The 15,647-nt window shown below is 45.4% G+C and overlaps 1 protein-coding gene across 2 annotated transcripts in view; it reads left to right on the forward strand.

Moving 5' to 3' along the window:
- WWC1 (WW and C2 domain containing 1) overlaps window positions 1-15,647 on the forward strand; it is a 203,259-nt gene that overhangs the window by 136,523 nt on the left and 51,089 nt on the right. For both annotated transcript variants that reach the window (XM_006884327.1, XM_006884328.1), the window contains exons 9-11: window positions 4,105-4,347; window positions 9,901-9,990; window positions 10,773-11,305. In XM_006884327.1, the coding sequence (XP_006884389.1) occupies window positions 4,105-4,347; window positions 9,901-9,990; window positions 10,773-11,305 (866 nt within the window). The remainder of the gene's footprint in view (window positions 1-4,104; window positions 4,348-9,900; window positions 9,991-10,772; window positions 11,306-15,647) is intronic.

Here is a 15,647-nt window from a genome sequence, read left to right on the forward strand (position 1 = left end):
ACATGCTCAGCATTTCACAAATTAAATGGCTGAAGAAAAAATTGAGCTCTCAAGTTGCAATGCTAATGGGTTTTATGAGCAAAATACTGAATTACACAAGAAGAATAAAAAAAAAAGTTGTAAGGAATATATGTAGAGTCACTCTACCAGAAAGAATTGGTCCCTGTTCAATCATTTCAGGAAGTAGACTACAATCAAGAACCAACAGTATTGGAAAGAAGGTCCACTGATAAAAAAAAGAAATTGTATTAAAGGCACTGATGAAGCACAAGAGACCAGGAATTAGAGGAATACCAACTAGGATGTTCCAACAATGGATTCACTGTTGGGAGAGCTCAAAAATGAAAAACATCTCTCTGGTGCATCGACTAGAAAAGATCTTATTTGTGCCTATTCCAAAGAAAGGTGATCCAACAGAATGTGGAAAATATGAACAATATCATTAATATCACATGGAAGTAAAATTTTTCTAAAGATAATTAAAAACGGGTTACATCAGTACTTTGACAGGGAACTGCCACAAATTCAAGCTGTATTTAGAAGAAGATACGAAATGAGAGATATTATTGCTTATGTCAGATGGATACTGGATAAGAGTAGAGAATTCCAGGAAGAAAATATGCTGGGTTTTGTTTTTGGTTTTTTGTTTTGCTTTGCTTCATTTTTTATGCAAAGACAGTCAACTGTGTGGATCATAACAAATTAACAAGTAGCATTGTGAAGAGTGGGAATTCCAGATTACTTAACTGCATTCGTGTGGGACCATTCATGTAGATCAAAAGGCAGTTGTTCAAACAGAATCAGGAGATACTGCATGTTTAAAATCAGGAGACGTGTATGTGTTACCTTTTCACCATACATATTCAATCTGTATGCTGAATAAATAATCAGAGAAATTGGACTATTTGAAGAACAGAGCATCAGACTTGGAGGAAGGCTCATTAACAACTTGTGATACGCAGGTGATACAACCTTAATTGTTGAAAGTGAAGAGGACTTGAAACACTGAGGAGGATCAAAGACGGTGTTATGGGTTACTTATCAACATCAAGGAAAGAAAAATCCTCAGGACCAGCAAACAACATCATGATCAATGGAGAAAAGATTGAAGTTGTCAGGGGTTTCATTTTCCTTCATCTGTAGTCAATGGACATGGAAGCAGCAGTCAGGAAATTAAGCCAGTTGTTACACTGGCCAAGTCTGCTTCAAAGGATTTCTTTGAAGTATTAGAGAACAAGGATATCACTTTGTGGACTAAGGTGCACATTACCCAAGCTGTAGTATTTTCATTTACCTCAGACATGTGCAAAAGCTGGACAGTAAATTAGGAAGAGAGAGAAGCACTGATAATTCTTGAATTACGGTGTTGATGAAGAATATTGAATATACTCTCAACTGCCGGAAGACTAACCAAAGCAATCTTGAAAGTACAAACAGAAGTAAAGACAAAAGACTTTTGGACATGTTAGACATGTTATTAGGATTTTCTGAGAAAGGCATCATGCGTGGTAAAGTATGTTGTTTGCTGTTGTATGCTGTCAAGTTGAAACCAATTCATAGCTGATCTTCCAGCGGATTTTTCAAAGGCAGTGAATCACAAAGGAGTAGCTAGTGGATTTGAACCACAAGCCTTTTTGGATTGGCAGCACAGCTCATTACCGCTAAGCCACCAAACGATAGGGTCACTGGGAAAATGAAGTCCCTCAAAGAGCTGTATACTGGCAAAGTGGTGTGACAGTGGGCCCAAGCAAGGCATCGCTGTGCACATGGCACCGGGCCAGGGAGTGTTTCATTCTGTTGTCTCTGAAGTGGATACGAGTTGAAAGTGGCTTGACAACACCTAATAATGAGCAATAGTCTTAGTTAGACTGTGACTCTCATGTTGGCCTAGTGGCAATAATACCTAACATCTATGTAATACTTTTTTGTTCTTGGTTTTAGGTAACGTTGACTCAATGAAAACTTAATAGCAATCCTGAGAGTCAAATTAGGGTTTTCTATTTTCTTCCACTCTGATGGGGTTCAAAATGACAGTTTTTCAATTCACAGCCAAGTGTGTAACTCCTGTACCATTAATGCTCCATACTTGGAAATCTGTAAAGAGCTCTTTATGACATATTCCCACTAAGTCTTCATAAAATAGCCCCTCAGTGTTGTTATTATTCCCATCTTATAGAACACATTGAGTCTCAGAAAACTTAAAATATAGGACTTAAAAAAAAAAAAAAGGACTCCTGTATCCTTCCTTTAACATTTTAAAAGGACTGCAGTGTGCTAGGTACTGTAATATGTATTTGTGATCCCAGATTGATTTCTCAAGAAATAGTCATTTTGCCAAGAAGGCCTGTGCCAGGACTCCCTCCCAACTTCTGCCCCTTAACCCCAGTTCTTCATACTGTGCCAGTACCCTTCTCTGTATGGAGGACACCTGCTTAGTAGCTGTAGCATTTTTTTGAAGTTGTAGTAGGTCCAAAACTACAGTTGATTCAACACCTATCTCATGCCAGACACTCTGAATATATTATTGCTAATTTTCACAACAATTCTGAAGGATAATTGCTTTCTAATCTCACAACTCAAGAGAGTTCAGTGTTATACATTTAATAATTTGACCAAACTAAGTGTTCACAGCTTCACTTTGCTCGGCTCCACAGTCAACACTCTTGGTACCAGCAGTCAGGAAATCAAAAAGTGTATCGCGATGGGAAAGTCTGCCGTTAGGGACCTCTCAAACGTACTCAGGAGCAACAGCGTCTCTCTGGAGACTAAGGTGCGCCTGATACAGGCCATGGTATTTGCAATCGCTTGTTATGCATCAGAGAGTTGGACAATGACTAGGGAGGACAGAAGGAGAGTGGATGCTTTTGAGCTGTGGTGCTGGAGAAGGGTACTGAATGTACCCTGGACTGCCAGGAAAACAAACAGATCCATCTTGGAGAGGATTAAACCAAGCTGCTCCTTGGAGGCAAGGATTCTGGGGCTTCATCTGACATACTTTGGACATGTTGCCAGGAGGGACGGGTCCTTGGAGAGGGACATCATGCTTGGGAGGGTGGAGGGACAGCGCAGGAGGGGAAGACCCTCTATGAGATGGATTGATTCGGTGACTGGGGTAATCGGGATGGGTGTGTCAGAGGCGGTGCGGTTGGCGCAGGATAGAGCAGGGTTTAGAGCTGTTGTGCATAGGGTCGCTATGAGTCGGAAACGACTCGATGGCACATAACAACAACAACAAGTATTAACCACTGATGATAACATCGACATTTATTGAGCTTTGATTGATTCATTGTCTTACTTTATGCCAAATACTGTACTTGGGAAACTAATTAATTTTGTCACAAAATCCTCAACGATAAGCTATAAGAAGAGACTTTTGTTATTCCTATTGTTTTATTTCGTTGTTGTGTGCCATCGAGGTACATACAGCCCCTAAACCCTTCTCTATTCTGTGCCAATCTTATTGTCTCTGACACACATACTCCCATTACCCCAGTTACTGAGTCAATCCATCTCATCGAGAATCTTCCTCTCCTGCACTGTCCCTCTGCCCTCCTAAGCATGGCATCCCTCTCCAAGGACTGGTCCCTCCTTGCAACACGTCCAAAGTATGTCAGATGAAACTTCAGAATCAATGCCTCCAAGGACAAGCCCAGTATCACCCTCTCTGGGACAAATCTCTTCTCTTACCAAAGAACTGAAATTACATGCTTAAGGTCACACAGCTAGTCAGCAAGTGATTATTGCCTGGTATGGAGTCCGATTATTGCCTGGTATGGAGTCCAGGACTCTCCACTGAACCAGGCTCTGTCCCTCTGGGTAAGTTCTTAGCCTTATTCACTCTGTGTCACTTTTCCTACACAGCCTACTTCCCTGCTTGCCCAAATGGCAGGCTTCCGCACGTGGTTTTTAGGTAATGCTTGGTCCTTGATCAAAAGAATAAGTAACTGTAAAGAGTTGTTCTGAGAATTAAAAAAAAAAATAATTGTTCTAAGGATAGCATATATCTTTGTACCCCAGAACCTTGGAAGTGCAGCCGGATACTTATTCTGATACCCAGTAACTGTCCGTGGATACACCAGTCATTCTCCCTTTTTTGGCCACCAGGATTGCCAACTTGAAGATCCAGCTGGCCAAGCTTGACAGTGAGGCTTGGCCTGGAGTGCTGGACTCGGAGCGGGACCGGCTGGTCCTCATCAATGAGAAGGAGGAGCTGCTGAAGGAGATGCGGTTCATCAGCCCCAGGAAGTGGACGCAGGGCGAGGTGGAGCAGCTGGAGATGGCGCGGAAACGTCTGGAGAAGGACCTGCAGGCAGCCAGGGACACCCAGAGCAAGGCGCTGACAGAGAGGTGGGGCTGGCCTGGGTGTGTGCCAACGGAGCTGTCCTCACTGCGTCTCTGTCCTTCAACCCCCACCCCCACCCCAGTGCAAGGAGGCAAGGGACGAGGGAGACACCTGGCTCCCTCTAAAACAATTTCAGAGATAGCTCAGCTTTCCAAAATAGCAGATCTGGGGGAAATTTATTGGTATCCTAGCACCAGCTCCTATTGGCACGGAGTTATCAAAAATTCTGTTCAGGTGCAGATTTTCCGAAATGTATATTCTGACTAAAGTAAGATCTACTGTTGTTTAGTTGCAGTTATTGCTGCATAGGGTTTTCAAGGCCATGACCTTTCAGAAGCAGATTCCCAGGCCTTTCTTCCAAGACGTCTTTGGGTAGGTTTGTACCAGCAACCTTTTGGATAGTAGTAAAGCACTAAACCATTTCTACCAAGGAACTCTGCATACTTTAAAGCAATAGTTTTCCAACTTTGTGGCAGTGGCTCACATTTTATATAGTGTCCCAGTACACAGAAGTATTGCAGAAAAGTAAACTCACTTTCTACGTGTGATGGAACGCTGATATGTTCTCTCGTAGTGCATTTCTTTTAATGCCAGTTATAACCCACTGAATTTATTTTACCACATGATAAGAATTGCCGTTCACAGTTTGAAAAGTGCTGGTTTAGGTAGGAGTTCCAAACAAAATGCTTCTAGGGACCAAGCCAGGTACTGTAAATGCTGGAGGCGAAACTCTTCTTTCCCTCAGTGTTCACACCAGCACACTGGGCTAAACATGGCACTATGTTCCCAGGAGGCTCTGCAGCTCGCAGATGCACTGTCATTCATCTTTTCATTCTCCATTTGTCATTTGCTATTCATTCAACAAACATTTTACGACTCATCATCTCTGTATAAGACAATTTAGAATGTTTAGAAATTAGTAAAAATACGGCCCTTGCCCCAGTAACCTTCAGACCTAGTCTGATAATTTTCATTTTTGATAGTAAATTTTGTGAGAAGAATCCCTAGCCTTAAGGAGCAGAGAATTGAAACTAGTGATTTTCAAATGTAGGGGCGAGAGTGGAGTTAATTGAAAGAGATTCTCTTCCCAGTGAATTTGGAAGCAGATACCCAGTTTATAAAGCACGTAAACATATCAATGCCCTGAGTGAAGCAGGGAAAGAGTGTTAGGTACCTAGTTGTGTTCTCTCTAGATCGCCTATGATGAATCTGAAGACTTCAGGAATCCTTCCAGCTTTATGGAATGTGGCTCGTATGTTATTGCTGTTGTTGTTATTGTTAGATACCATTGAGTCAACTATGATTTATGGCAGCCCTGTGAAATACAGCTCTGAACCTTACCCTAACCTGTGTCATCATCACAGTCTGCCATGCTCAAAACTGTTACTGTTTATTGAAGTCATTGTGTCAGCCCATCTGGTTTAGGGCCTTTCTGTTTTTCACTGACCCTCTACCTCTCTCAGTGTGATATAATTTACCAAGGACTGATTCCTTCTGACGACATGCTTCAAGTATATGAGCTAAAGCTTCCCTGTCCTTCCCTCTAAACCAACCCTAGTTTGAACTTACTCCAAGACAGATTCACTTGTTTTTAGCAGTCCATTGTATATGGTCAGTGCTCTTCTCTAGTATCACAATTCAAACACATCAGTTCTTCTTCAAGCTTCCTTATTCATTGTCCAGCTTTCAAATGCCTAGAAAGCAGTTGAAAATTCCATGGTTTGATTCAAGCGTACCTTCCTCTTTATGCCAACATCCTTGCTCTTTAGCATTTTAAAATTGTTCTGTCACCAGTTAGTAAAGCCCTGGCTTTTCCTCAGTTATACCTGCACATTTTGAGATTCCAGGGTCACCCCGCTAATTAGTCTCTGCATAACCTCTGGTGGCTTACGTCAATTCATTGACTGGTCAGTGGTAGGGATACCTCCCTGACAAAGCCCTTCATCAGAACTGCTAACAGTGACATCGCAGGTGTGGGTAATGCTTCCGTTTCCTCTGACTTCCACTGAGAGGAGCATCTGATTAGTACAGACCCTCTGCCAGGTGCAAGTACAAGGGCAGGAGACAGCTTGGATCATTGGTGTTTGGCAGCTCTCTGTCCCTGGTTCCCTGATTCTTTCTTCAATTCTCACTGTCCTTCCCTCCTACTCTGTTTTTCCTGTGTGTGTGTTTCTGTGTGGGTCTGTTTCTCTCTAATGTGTGTGATCTCTCTCAGCATGTGGTACTATGCTCATTCACCTTCACTCAGCAGCCTCTTCCATTCAAGGTGCTCTTGAGAAGGACCAGAATGAACCCCAGACACCCCTCACTCTGCCCCCTTTCTATTGCTTCTCTCAGTTGGTATACAGACAGGGTGCTTGTAAGAGTAAGGACCCTGATTCTTCAAGGTTGACATGGGGCACAGCCTCCTCTTTTTTTTTTTTATACACCCAATGCATTATGTCTTCGTTTCTTTTTAATTTTTAGTTCATACTGGTTTGCTTACAAAGTTTTTATCCATTGTGTTGCACGCTATCCTTCATTCACATTGTGTTTCATATAATCATTTTGCTTCATTATCTTTTATAGAATTAATCAACATTGAACTGTGCCTACCATTTCCTGGTCTTTCCAGGTCCCCCCTTGGATCTTTCCCATTTCCTTCCCCCTACTCCATTCATCAAATTGTGCAACCCTATGATTTCCTCCCTGGGGCCCCACTTCTTGTATTTTTAAGCAGCATTCCAAGTGGAAGACTACAGCTTATGGGGAATTCCAGCCCCACCTTCTGGATCCTTTGGCTGCTCCCACATTTGATGTGTTTTTGGCCATCCAGCCTGTGCCAGGCATCCCACAAAAATGCCATATGGCAGGCTAAGCCTAGCACCTCTTGGGGGAGGCCTGCCACCTGTGATGTGCTGCTAGTAGTTACACTCAGGCTCAAAGCATCCAAACAGCCCAATCTCCAGTTCCCACAGCATCATTCGGGAACTCCAGAAAGGCATTAACTCTACATTACTCCCAGAATACGCCTCCGACACAGGCGGAGGGAAAGTGGAAATGGCAATTTCAGCTGCTTTCTGACCCCAGACCACACATTCTCTCAGGGCCTTCCTCTTAATGAACATTCAGAAGATATCACAACCTGGTGCATTCCAGTGAGAGTCAAGGATTTTGTTCATTAAAGGCTCCATCTGCTAGGCATTCTGTAGTCCTGCCAGCCCTGGACAGGACACTGAAAAAGTATCACCAGCACAGAGCTGACCCAGAGCCAGCCCATGGCTGCTCTGCCCAGTGCTTCCCTTATCTTGTCTGGAATTTCACAGATAGAGTTGCCGTATGTCCCAAGCAAGCTCCAAGGAGCCCTGATGATACTATGGTTAATTGCTCAGCTGCTAATTCAAAGGCTGTTGGTTCAAACCTGCCCAGTGGCTCTATGGAAGAAAAAACCTGGCAATCTGACATGAGAACCCTATGGCTTTGTTGCTTGCTTTTTTTTTTTTTTTTTAAATTTAGTTGTCAGGTTTTGATGTGTTGCTTTGTTTGTTTGTTTGTTTTTGGTTTTGGGGGTTTTTTTTCCTATCACATGGGGTCTTTATGTCTCAGCAGCACCCAAGAATAATAACAAGATTCAATTTTCATTGCAGGGCCTATCCTGAGGGCGACTTGCATTAGTAGAGGGAGGATGTGGTTTGGTTTTTTTTCCATGGAAGCTCAACCTTGTTCCATGTTTCTTGTAGGATTGACTATGCTCTGAAGTATATGCCCCAGTCCATGGAGTAGTGGGGTCAGGAAGTCCCTGTATAACAAGATTGTACCAGGGGAGAAGGAGTCATCCATAGAATGCATTAGTTCATGAGAGGTTCCATTTAATGTCTAGGTCCTAATTACAGAAGATAAACGTTGACTACATTAACTAGTTGAGAGTTAACAATTCTGCAAAACAGTCATTAAGCACAACCATGTGGAGAGCTCCTGTTAGACGCTGGGTGAGCAAAGCACTACTCCTGCCTTCTTGCAGTCACTAATGAATTCAGCAGCTCAGAAACTTTAGTGTACCCCAGAATCTGGGTTGCTTCATAAAGACTCAGATTCCCAGGTCCTGTCCTTAGGCATGAGCTCTGGTAGCCTAGGGGTAAGGAGTTGCACTACCAACCCACACTCACTTGGTTCAAATCCACCAGCTTTTCTAACAGATGGACAGTCTGCTCCCATGCAATTAATAGCCTCTAAAAGCCCACTGGAGGGTCATCTATGAGCCAGTTCTGACTCTATGACACACAACAATATCCCTAGACATTGAGTGAGATTGTACACCCCAGGAATGTTTCTTTTGATAAGCATACCCCTCTTCAGATTTAGGAGATCCCAAGTGTGAGGGCACAGGCTTCCTTGATATTTCCAGCCTGCACAACCCTTGGAACCCACCCATGTTGTCCTCGATGGAGGATTTTAGGAGAAGCTGGGGTCTGAGAGATGGCCTTCTATCCAGCAGTTTCTTCCAAATGCAAGGGATTTTGCCTCCAGGAAGATACTTAATGGATTGGGTGTTAGTATTGGACATGCCGAATTGCAGACCTTACCACTCAAGTTCCATTCATTATGCTCCATTACACTGAGTTAGCTCTTCACTGGGTTCTCTGATTCCATTCCCTCAGGCTCCTCTGCTGACAGTGGATAGCCCATTCAACTTCTAATGTGGTGAATATCAGACCCTGGTCCCAGGCTTTCCATTTCCGTCTATATTTTATCCTAAAATAGCACTCTCATTCATGTGGTGATACACTTGATGGTGACTCCCAACTTTACCTACTTTGTTCCACCATGATGTTTACATGTCCACAGTTGAAATCTTCTGTCTCCCAAGGTTGTTCTGCTTCTAGTCTTTCCAGTCAATAAATACCCTCTCTGTCTAGCCACTCACTCATGGTAGCAACTTCATTTCTCTTCATTTGCTTCATTAGCCTCACCCTCCACATCCAGTGTCTATGCTGTTTTAAAACATTGTATTGGTATTTTCATGAAATACTTGTTTTAATAATATCTGCCCTCACATCTTCGCCAGCAGAATGTGAACTCCTCCACAAAGCAGAATCACGTTTGCTTACTACTTTATTCCCAGTCCCAAGAACAGTGGGCTAGCAGTATTATTAGTGCAAGCAGAGGTGAAAGTAATGGTGAATGGATAGATGGATAAGTAGATGGGGAAGGAAGGAATAGGACTTTATGTTGAGTCCCAATTCAGCCACCAATTCAATGGCATTAAGTAAATTGTTTCACACTCAGAAATCTCAATTTTTTCATAAGGAAAGTATTAAAAATAATTTCTCCTATGCAGAGAATTTTGAAAATGGTTTAAGCAATGTTTAAGTTCCTAGCATAATGCTTGGTATACAGTAGATGATGAATATAACAATTACTGTAGGATTGTGTAGGCTGTATGCCTCCAGACACCTTAGTTGATGCTTCCAGAATGCTTTGGTTATATGTCTGTGGGTCTGTGTCGGAGGCTGGGATACCCTTGAGTCTGGAGGGGGCTAGAAAGTCTTAGGTACTCCTCACACATTTCTCTTCCTCAGGTTAAAATTAAACAGTAAGCGGAACCAGCTGGTGAGAGAACTAGAGGAAGCCACTCGGCAAGTAGCAAGTCTGCACTCCCAGCTGAAAAGGTGAGTGGTGGGCGGCAGGTAGCACTCCTGGAGCTGATGCGGCATAGGCGTCCGAGTGGCCTCACCCAGCCTCTGTCTTCCTCTGGTCCTCTGTGGCTTAAATGTGGATATTTTGAAGCACAGCAGAGGTCTGTATAGACAACTTGGGCTTAGACTGGCATGCCCAGGAGCAGGGTCTGCAGATCCTCGTTCTTTCTGGTCAGCCAAAGCAGAAAGCCTTCGTCGGGTGCTAGTGTGTCTTACCTGCCAGATCACCTTTGTAAAACAAAGGAGAGCAGGCCACAGGCCAGAGCCTTAGCAAGTACATTGTTGCAGTGCAGCACTTTGTTTTCATTGAATTTTTTAATGATTACCTTCTATGTCTAGTAAGTGATGCTGCTTTTGATATTATTCTCAGGATATAAGGTTTCCCTTTAAAATAAACAAACTTTATAATGTGAGTTCATTTGAAGACAAACACTAATGCTGGTCCCATTTGTCTTCAGGTAGGGAAACAATCTTGGAAATGGAATGTGGCCAGTGGAGATGAGAAACTTAAGTATGGAGGGGAAAGTACTGTTAAGATAGCTAATTGAGGCTCCCATCCCAGCTTTGCCACTTTCTGATGCAGAGCCTTCCTAGGGTGGCAGTTTTCTCTTGGTAAAATAAGGGATGTGTCATCCATTCTGACCTATGAGTGTCCAGTGCCCAGGTGTTTTTTAAAGCCAAGCGGAAAAGAATCCCAAGTGTGTAGTGTCTTCACATCTCTCTCTCTCTCTCTCTGTATGTGTGTGTGTCCCCAGCCTTTCCAGCAGTATGCAGTCTCTGTCCTCAGGCAGTAGCCCCGGCTCCCTCACGTCCAGCCGGGGCTCCCTGGCTGCCTCCAGCCTGGACTCCTCCACCTCAGCCAGCTTCACAGACCTCTACTACGACCCTTTCGAGCAGCTGGACTCGGAGCTACAGAGCAAGGTGGAGCTTCTCCTGGAGGGAGCCACGGGCTTCCGGCCCTCAGGCTGCATCACCACCATCCACGAGGATGAGGTGGACAAGACCCAGAAGGCAGAGGCAGGCGGCCGCCTGCAGGCCCTGCGCTCGCTGTCTGGCACCCCGAAGTCCATGACCTCCCTGTCCCCTCGTTCCTCTTTGTCCTCTCCATCTCCACCCTGCTCCCCTCTCATCACCGACCCCCTCCTGACTGGAGAGTTCTTCCTGAGCCCGCTGGATTTTGAAGAACCGGAGCTGAGTGCCACCCTTTGTGAACTGAGCCTTGGCAGCAGCACTGGGGAGAGGTACCAGCTGGAGGAGCCAGGAACAGACGGCAAACAGCTGGGCCAAGGTAGAGAACTCTGTGTCTGCGTCTGGGAGGCCAGGAGGAGGGAAGGAGATACTCTGTGCTGAAGCCTGATCGAGGGCCCTCACTGATAATCTGGAGGAGGGAAGGAGATACTCTGTGCTGAAGCCTGATCGAGGGCCCTCACTGATAATCTGGAGGAGGGAAGGAGATACTCTGTGCTGAAGCCTGATCGAGGGCCCTCACTGATAATCTGATGGTCAGCACTGGCTGACTCATGGCTAGGTGCCAGCTATTTTTACTCATTCAGTAGCTAGGTGTTTAGTACTAAGTATGTGCTGCCAAGAAAACAAATCTGTCTGTCTTGGAGATGGTGAAACCAAGTCTTTCCTTGGAGGCCAGGATTTTGAAGCTCTGGCTCACATATTTTGGCACATGGTCAGGAGAGACCAGTCCTTGGAGAAGGACATCATGCTCAGCAGGGTGTGGGGACAGTGCAGGAGAGGAAGGTCCCAGATGAGTTGGATTGGTACGGTAACTGGGGCAGTGGAGGTTGGTGAGACTGACTGAGGACAGGGCAGGGTTCAGAGCAGCTGTACACAGTGTCACTATGGGTGGCAAGCAACTCTGGCACACATGTGCTATGAGCTCTGGTGGCTTAGTAGTAAAGAGTTGTGCTTCCACCCAAAAGGCTGAGGCTCAAATCCACCAGCTCTTCTACAGGAGAAAGATGGACACTCTCCCAGGTGATTTGCCACCTCTGAAAACCCACTGAAGGGTCAGCTATGATTTGGTTCTGACTCTTCTCTATGTAACAACATGTGCTGTGTAGGGAACTCTGATGGCTGTAGACTATAAGGAGCTGAATGACTCATCCAAAGTCAGTGCCTCTCTGGCAGTTCAAATCCACCAGTGACTCCATGAGAAAGAGATGAGCAGTCTCCTCCTATGTGATTTACAGCCTCAGAAACCCCACTGGAGGGTCAGCTGTGAGTTGGTTCTGACAAGTCGGCCACGTGTTTGAGTTTGATGTACTGTGGAGGTCCCTGGGTAGCACAGATCCCTTGCACTCAACTCTTAACCTAAAAGTTAGCAAACCCAGCTAGTAGTGCTGCAAAACAAGGCCTGGCAGCTCCATCCGTAAAGATTAAAATCAAGCAAACCCTGTGAACCACGGTTATCCTCTGTAATACACACGGTCATCATGAGTTAAAGTTGTCTCCACAGCAGTGGGTTTGACTTTTATATGCTTTGGGCACATTGATGGTTCAGTGGAGACGTAGGTGGTTCAGTGGGGACATTGGTGGCTCAGTGAGGACGTTGATGGTTCAGTGGGGACATTGGTAGTTCAGTGGTAGAATTTTCTCACCTTCCATATAGGAGAGCTTTGAGAGGTTCCTGGCCTGTGTACCTCATGCAGACCCCCCATTGGACTATCAGTGGAAGGTAGTAAGTTACTGATGTTACTGAACAGCATTCAGCAGAGCTTCAGGACTAGAAAGAATGGCCTGACAACCTGCTTCTGGAATCAGCCCCTGAGCTCTTATGGATCATGATGGTCTCGGCCACAGCAGATTGTGGGGCTGGTGCAGGACCGAGCAGCATTTAGTTCCAGGTGCCCAGACTTGCCGTGAGCAGGGGGCTGAGTCAGAGACAGCTAATAGCAGCATGCGCTTGGGCCTGTGCTGAGTGTTTCTATTGGTGGCTTCATTCATTCATTCATTCAACAAATATGTATTAAATACCTGCAGAAACTAAGTCCCAGCTCCTGTGCTAGCTAAAAGATCCATTCATTTATTTCATATACACATGTCATCTGCCCAGACCCATGTTAGACCCGAAGCATTCAGTGCTGAAGACAGACGAGATCCCTGTTCTCGAAAAGTTTCCGTTTAAGTGAAACAGCAGACGGTACAACTGGATCAATAAAAGCACAGTGAGGGAGATGGAGGCAGAAAGGTGATGGAGCCTTTCCGGTCAGGGCAGGGGCTGCCAGGTCAGGCCGGAATGTGAGGAAAGCTCAGAGACCAGGGCTGAGGAAAAGATGGCCGTGCGAAGAGCATGCTGGGCAGCCTGGAGTCACCGACAAAGCTGGAGAGTCAGACCTCATGGTCATGGGAAGGGGCTTGGGTTGCATTCTAATTGCAGAACAGTGTGGCCTGGCTCCCATTCTGCAGGAAATCATGAAAAACATTCTTCATCTCATTGAGATTCCAGTCGGAATCTTCAGAATAAAACATGGTACTCGTGAGCACCGTTAAAGTTAATGAGAAAAAAAGTCTTCATCTTTAGGAACAACCACATAATAAATCATAATGTATAATATACTGGGGATGCAGTATGTGTTTGATAATGTTCCAAGTGCTTGCCATAGTAAGACAGCTACTTCTATCATGTCTATTTCATAGATGAAGAAACAGCTTTAGAGAGTTGACATTACTTGTCATAAGCCATCCATCTAACAATAGGGAGACAGGAATCAGAGCCTGGATCTTTCTGACACCAGAGCCCAGCCATGCTTCTCTCCTAGAATCTGGGGTAATCCGAACGTTCCACCCTAGGCTCCCCATGTTTGCTAGCTGTGCCATCTGGCCTCAGGTATGGCTTTCAGGCCTGAGGAGAGTCTGCTCACGTACAGGCTACTTGATCTTCTTGTCACCTCTGAGAACAGTAGCTCTGATTTATTGAATGCAGAGGTACAAGATGCAGATACCATTATGTATTAACTCATTTAAGCCTCACAAACACCCTGCGAAGTAGTCGCTATTATCCTCCCCCATCCTACAGATGAAGAAAACTCTGAACTCTTGGCTGTCAAGTTGGAATCAACTCATAGCTGGCCCTCCAGGGGTTTTTCAGAGGCTGTGAATCATACAGGAGGAGACTCCCATCCTTCTGAGGAGTGGCTGCTGGATTCAAACTGCCTGCCTTTCGGTTGGCACCTTGACTCCTTACTCACTAAGACACCAGAGTTCTCTCAGGTGCAGGAAGTAAGGGTCAATGACTTCCCCAACTTCAGTCCCACAGCTATGAAGTGGCAAAGCCAGGCTCACTCTGTAAAGAAATTGGCTCATCTTGGGCCACCTCGATGAAACCTTACCTATCATATCCTTCAAACTCTAGTGACAGGCAGGAGTGTCAGTGCTGTGTCCAGAATTATGTGTCCCAATAATGACCAATGGGTGTGAGGGGAGAGGTTTCCTGGTTAATTGGAGGCTCTGCTGGGCAAGTACCAGCCATTTTCTTAGCAGAGAAGTCGGGGAGATCTCTGGGATGCCCTCATCAGGAAGGGAGTCTATGGTTGAATGTTCTCAGACAAAAATAAAAACAGGCTTCTTACTATAGCAGGTGGTAAACTTGAGAAAATTGTTCCCAAGAGAAGAGGGGTGCAGGTGGAAAATCTAATGAGGCCCAGGGAGGGTTCTTGATACTACATGTCTAACAACATTAAACCTGGAATCCTTGGCTTCAGCTCCGTGCTAAAGATGGGGCTCCCTCTCTATTTTCTATAGGGTACTTGGGGCTTGTGGACAGAGACTGGACATGGGGCCAGGCCCACCCTGGGCCTGAGGGTGGCATTTCCTTTATGCAGTCTCCAGAGCCCTCGCGGCCAGTGAGCAGTGCTGAGCTGAGCTGCAGCGTTAAGCAGGTTAAGCGATTAGTGCCGCTGTTCAGTCAGCAGACAAATTAATCTCCTTAAGTGGTTTAGTGGAGGGTGGAGCTGCGTGGGTCTGCAGGAGGGAGGTCTCTGAGGTCCTCAGCAGGCATGGGGCTCACGCTGGGAAAGCCACTCTCATACAGCCACTCGGCTTCCCCGAGGCCAGCGTGCCCTTCTTCCAGCCCAGGGGCTTCACCATGCACCTCCACCGAGAGGCCAAGCCCTCTGCCACTCTGTCCCCAGTGCCTGGGGCTCAGCAGGTTGTGGACCTGGGTCTCCTGTTCTCCTCTACATGGGGCAAGGCCTGGTTTGTTCTTTGTTCTAACCTGACCCCACTCACTACATACAGAGGGCTTCTTGAGGCCATCACGTCCATTCTGACTCCATGAATTTCCTAGGCCTTGGTCCTTATGGGAGCAGATCTCTAGATTTCTTTCTCCTATGGACGGCTACTGGGTTTGAACCTCTGGGCTTTCTAATAGCAGGCAAGTACTTAGCCCTTGTGTAACCAGAGCTTATTGTGTGCTTATTATTTGGAGAGAAAGGAAGGAATGTGTGGCATGCGCCCCATGCCTGGTTAGGAGCCTGTGCACAAAGTATTAAGAGTCTCTATTATAAGATTCTACTGAAGATTATCCAAAAATGACTGGAACAGCACATCAGCAGAGAACTGCCAGAAGTCCAGGCTGGGTTTAGAAGGGGTCGTGGTACTAGGGATATTGTAGCTGA

The sequence above is a fragment of the Elephantulus edwardii genome, unplaced genomic scaffold (assembly GCF_000299155.1).
Source record: "Elephantulus edwardii isolate Elephantulus edwardi_28Jun2011 unplaced genomic scaffold, EleEdw1.0 scaffold00033, whole genome shotgun sequence".
NCBI lineage: Eukaryota > Metazoa > Chordata > Mammalia > Macroscelidea > Macroscelididae > Elephantulus > Elephantulus edwardii.